The sequence below is a fragment of the Dipodomys ordii genome, unplaced genomic scaffold (assembly GCF_000151885.1).
Source record: "Dipodomys ordii isolate 6190 unplaced genomic scaffold, Dord_2.0 Scaffold62, whole genome shotgun sequence".
Lineage (NCBI taxonomy): Eukaryota > Metazoa > Chordata > Mammalia > Rodentia > Heteromyidae > Dipodomys > Dipodomys ordii.
In genome coordinates, this window is record NW_012267278.1 from 8933393 (window position 1) to 8938855 (window position 5463).

General features: G+C 42.8%; 1 protein-coding gene across 1 annotated transcript in view; it reads left to right on the top strand.

Moving 5' to 3' along the window:
- Faxc (failed axon connections homolog) overlaps positions 1-5115 on the top strand; it is a 38865-nt gene extending 33750 nt beyond the window's left edge. The window contains exons 5-6 of the mRNA XM_013022411.1: positions 971-1087; positions 4589-5115. Of these exons, the coding sequence (XP_012877865.1) occupies positions 971-1087; positions 4589-4878 (407 nt within the window). The 3' untranslated portion in view covers positions 4879-5115. The remainder of the gene's footprint in view (positions 1-970; positions 1088-4588) is intronic.
- Positions 5116-5463: the final 348 nt, after the last annotated feature.

Below are 5463 nucleotides of genomic sequence, written 5' to 3' on the forward strand. Positions count from 1 at the left end.
CCTTCCTTCCTTCCTTCCTTCCTTCCTTCCTTCCTTCCTTCCTTCCTTCCTTCCTTCCTTCCTTCCTTTTTTCTTTCGTCTCATAATGTAGCCCAGGCTGGCCTCAAACTCTTGTTCCTCCAACTTCTGCTTCTCACATGCTGGGATTATAGGTTTTATTCTATTGTCAAAATAGCCCTAAGGAATAAGCTCTATTCCTATCATCCCCTGTTTTTTTTTTTCTTCTTCAGGGAAGACTGGGTTTTGAGCAGTTACATAATGATCAGGATGAATAACAGAGGTGTTAAGGTGAGACTAGACCCAACTGCCCCTACCCCTTACTGTGGTTCAGGAGATAACTTGGGGCAATTGTAATCTGTCTCTGTGATGGCCCAGGTGAGAAGGTGTGATAAGTCAGCAGCTGATACAGAGAGATGGGAGCAGAGGTGTGAGGCATCCTTGTATGGGTGGGATGCCATGTCTTCTGTTTGCTTAGGGAATCCCCCCGTTGAGAACTTACCAAGACCAGGGGAGCATCATGGAGAATCTTACCTCCATGTTTCTCAAGTAGCCTAGGCTTCTGGCTCTTCTGAGGAAATGGGTTAATTTAAGCACTTAAGTGGTAAGGTTGAGTGTACTTGGTTTAGGTCACTTTTGAGATGGCATAAGTGAATTTCCAGGGATTCTCAAGCTTTAATTACTCCAGTTAAAAACCAGAAGGTTCTTGCAGTGGTCAGTTAATGACCACTTTTCCTTTTTCCCCCATGAACACTTTCTTTCATTCACTTCTCTGAATATAGAATCCCCTGCTTTTCTACCTCCTGGGTCGATGTGTTACAGAATTGCTTGCTTTATCTTACATTTTTTAAGGTGCATGCGTTTTGTCTTTGCAATGCTTTGTGCATAGTCCTATGAGTGTATAACGAGACTGTGCTGAATGCCCTTGCTATTGCTGTGGCCAGTCCTGTGACTTCTCTTCTGTTTGCTGCAGGTGACAAGAAATATATCATGGGTCCCAAACTTTCCACTCTGGATGCCACTGTCTTTGGGCACTTGGCACAGGCCATGTGGACCTTGCCAGGGACAAGGCCTGAACGGCTGATTAAAGGTGAGCTCTACCAACCTCTTCAGGTTTCAGGAGATGCTGGGAGCAGGTAGAATTCTGGGCCAATGCCTTGATCTAGACTGTGCTTTATGAAAACATGAGGCTGTGGGTCTGGACCAGTTCTCTGCCTGCTACTTATACAGTGGGACCTAATACTTGTGGCTGAACTAGAGCTTGGATTTTGTTTAGTAAATGCCTGTGTTTTGCTGGCCTTCTTCACTGTGCTTCAGGCAGTAATGATAGATCACTTTTTGGTATACTCAGTACTGCAGTAAGCAGGCTAGGTAAGGCCAATACACCCACTGCTGTTTTTGAGTCTGAACTGGTGATAGGTATTTTCAACATAGGCATAAGTATATTTGAATTCAATATTTGAGGTCAAGGTATTTCTTTGTCCTATTCCAGAGGGTTAATGGAGATTACAAACTGAGAAGCAGAGAGCTGGGCAGTGCAAGGTTGTGGGAGAATAAGGAACAAGTCAACAAATGCCGAGTCTGATGCCATAGAAGGCATTATCATCAGTGTTATAATGTGCAAAGAAAAACAATTTTGGTATATTTGGTTATAAGAGCTATAAGAATTTTAATTCCAGGGCTGGGAAGGTGGCTCAGTGGTAGAGCACTTGCCTTGCATGCCTGAGGCCCTGGGTTCGATTCCTCAGCACCACATAGGCAAAAAGAAAAAAGCTGGATGGAAGTGGCGCTGTAGCTCAAGTGGTAGAGCACTAGCCTTGAGCTGAAGAGCTGAGGGACAGTGCCCAGACCCAGAGTTCAGGCCCCACGACCAGACCCCCCCAAAAAAGAATTTTAATTCTTTTTTAGTGGGGAGCAATTTGACCTCAGGGCCTCACACATGCTTAGTTATACTTGCTTTGCTACTGGTCCACCACTTAAGCCACACCTCCAGCCCAGCTTTTGCTGATTAACTGGGGAGTGAAGTCTTGTGGTTTTTCTGCCAGATTGCCTTTCTTTGCCAGACTTCCTTTCCTCAGTCTGATTGAGATCCTAAACAGATAGAATTGCAGGCATAATGATTTACTATTCTGAAATTCTTAAAATATGTATGTGTGTATCTCTGTGTGTTGATATGGATATAGATTGGAAGTGTTACTTGTTGACCGTAGAAAGTTGAGAAAAGCTAGAGAAATTTTAAAATAAAAATAATTATCCACAGAACACTGTTAGTATCATTCTATACATTCTCATTATTTATCCATTGTGTGTGTATATTTTTACAAATTGAGACCACATTCAAGTATAACCTGCAGGTTTTTTAAAATCCCTGTATTCTGACTTGTCCCCTGGTCAATAAGTATTCTTCCAGAATACACTGTAAAAAAAAAGAGTACACTGTAGTAGTTACATACTATCCCTTCTTATTGCTATATTAAAATTTTATGTGATCAATCTTTTTCTGGACTTGAAAGTTGCTTAAGAGCCCTTTAATCCTAGCTATTCAGGAGGCTGAGATCTGAGGATCATGGTTCAAAGCCAGCCCTGTCAGGAAAGTCAGTGAGACTCTTATCTCCAATAAACCACTAGAAAATCGGAAGTGGTACTGTGGCTCAAGTGGTAGAGCACTTGCCTTGAGCTGAAGAGCACAGGGACAGCACCCAAGCCCAAAGTTCAAGTCCCAAGACTGACCAAAAAAAAAAGTTGCTTAAAATAATTGTTGCTAATATTCTGTAGTAGAAATTATTGTTCCCTGAGGCTAAATCCTGCTGAGATACTTGCTCTTGGAGTATGGAGTAGTTTCCATTATCACCAGCAATGTCTGAAACTTTTCTACTTTGAGTTCCTTGATTAGGGCTAAATATAATTCATTTTTAGTATTTTTCCAGTAAGAAAAGAATCTCAGTTTTGTTATTATTTGTAATTGTGACATTTTAACTATGGAGTCAGAATGGATACTTTAGTCAGCACACTCATCTGTGTTCTAAGAAAAATCTCATTCAACTATTTTTACCAACCATGCTTTATTGTAATTGGGTGTATTGGGGGTTTTTGTTTGGTTGATTTCTTTTTTTTTGCTTTTTACTTGATAGATTAAAAAGTGGGCAAATAGCAGGGCACCAGTAGCTCACGCCTATAATCCTAGCTACTCAGTAGGCTGAGATCTGTGAATGGTGGTTCAAAGCCAGCCTGGGCAGGAAAGTCTGTGAGACTCTTATCTCCAAAAGTGGTGCTGTGGCTCAAGTGGTAGAGTGCTTGCCTTGAGCTGAAGAGCTCAGAGACAGCGCCCAGGCCCAGAGTTCTAGCCCCATGCACGTGTGCGCGCGCACACACACACACACACACACACACACAAAGTGGGCAAATGCCCTTGGAAAGCACATAAAAGCGTATCTTCACTTTCATAGCCTTCCACAGGGAAATGGTCATGAAGAGATGTGTGTATGTGGGGGGCTGAGAGCAGAAAGTTCTTGATTTGAGGTCAGCACGGCAAGGAGGGAGGGAGGGAAGGGAAGCAACAAAACCTATGGCTAGAGGTGTGGCTCAAGTGGTAGAGTTCCAGCTTAATTGTGAGGCCCTGAGATCAAACTCCAGTACTGAAAAAGTCTGTCTATCTATCTATCTATCTATCTGTCTGTCTATCTATCTTATCTATCTATCTATCTATCTATCTATCTATCTATCTTCATGTGGCTCCAAAGAATATCCTTAGTGTAACAATGTTCCACAAGTTGGTGTCAGATTTTGTATTTGTAAGCAATGCTGCCATCTGATGGAGGAAAAGTAAAAGCTCACTTTTTAGAATTGGGAAAAGCCAATTACTGGGTCCCATTTAGACAAATGTCTAGACAATGTTAGTTAGTGATTCCACAAAAGTGTTTAATTTCAAATTAAAACGATTAAAAATATATTAATTTTACTGAATGTTTTGTAGGCTCAGTGGGTCATAAAGTGAATTCTTAGTGCACACCTGCATACCCTTCCTGAAAAAGTTACTGTGTAGCCCAGTTTATTCCCTACCACATTTCCCAGCCCCAGTGGCTCAATATCTTGCTTCAAGTTCCATGAAATAGCAATGAAAATTTATTTCTCATAATTTTGGAATTTGGGATGACAAGAATCGGGAAATGGCAGATTCAGTATCTGGTAAGGGCCTACTTTCTGGATCATAGACAGTGAGTAAGGAAGTGAAGGTATAGCCCAAGTGGTATAGCATCAGCCTTGATGAAAAGCTAAGCAAGAGAGTCAGGCCATGACTTCAAGCCTCAGTACCAACACACACACACACACACACACACACACACACACATGCCCATACACACACACAAGTCACTATAGACAGTGAATGCTATGCCACATGGTGGAAGGGCCAGGCAGCTCTTCTGAGAGTCTGCTATGAGGCCTCTGCCCTCAAATCCAATCACTTCCCACCACACCTCTCCGAATGCCATTACCTGAGAGGTGCATTTAGGGAGGTCATGGGCATTCTGACAGTAGCACTATTAGCTCTGGAGCCTCAAGCACTAACTTCACTGTCCCTCCCACACTGCAGGGGAGCTGATCAACCTGGCCATGTACTGTGAGAGGATAAGGAGGAAATTCTGGCCGGAGTGGCACCATGATGATGACAACACCATCTACGAATCGGAGGAGAGCAGTGAAGGCAGCAAAACCCACACCCCACTGCTGGACTTCAGCCTTTACTCAAGGACAGAGACCTTTGAAGACGAGGGGGCAGAAAACAGCTTCTCTAGAACCCCAGACACGGATTTCACAGGACACTCCCTCTTTGATTCTGACGTGGACATGGACGACTACACAGAACATGAACAATGCAAGTGACGCTGGCCCGGTGGCCCTCTGCCTTCTTGGCTGCCACTGCCTCGTGGGTTGGTCCAGTTCCTCAGATCGTAATCCATGCAACCTGAGAGGAGAGGAGGAGATCTTTGTGCTTGGCCCAGTTTTTACATGCTAACTGGACAATAGCCGCCTTAGTTCTTTCTTTCTTTTTTGTTTTTGTACCAACAAAACACAGAACCATTCAGATGGCTGCATTAAAAACAAACAGGCAAACAAAAACAAAAAAAAAACAGAAAACCAAACTAAACAAACAAAACCCCCAAAAGTCAGCATGGTTCCTGAAATCCATTTTTGTTTTCATTAGAAAACTGATTTTGTGTGGTAGAGCAGGTAAACGAGCAGGTCATTGACGCTAGTGTTTCTGTTGATTTTCTCCAACCAAGAGTTCAGTCGTGAGATGGATTTTGAATCACCTTCCATCCACTAGGATTTGAAGTCATGAGAGATATCCGCAGGCAAAATGTAGAGATGACGGTTCTTTGGTGGCTGCTTGTCCTTTATGTGTGTAATTGTATGTTGGGATGTAAATCAAATGAAGTCCATAGGTAGTGAATGGACACCTGTATG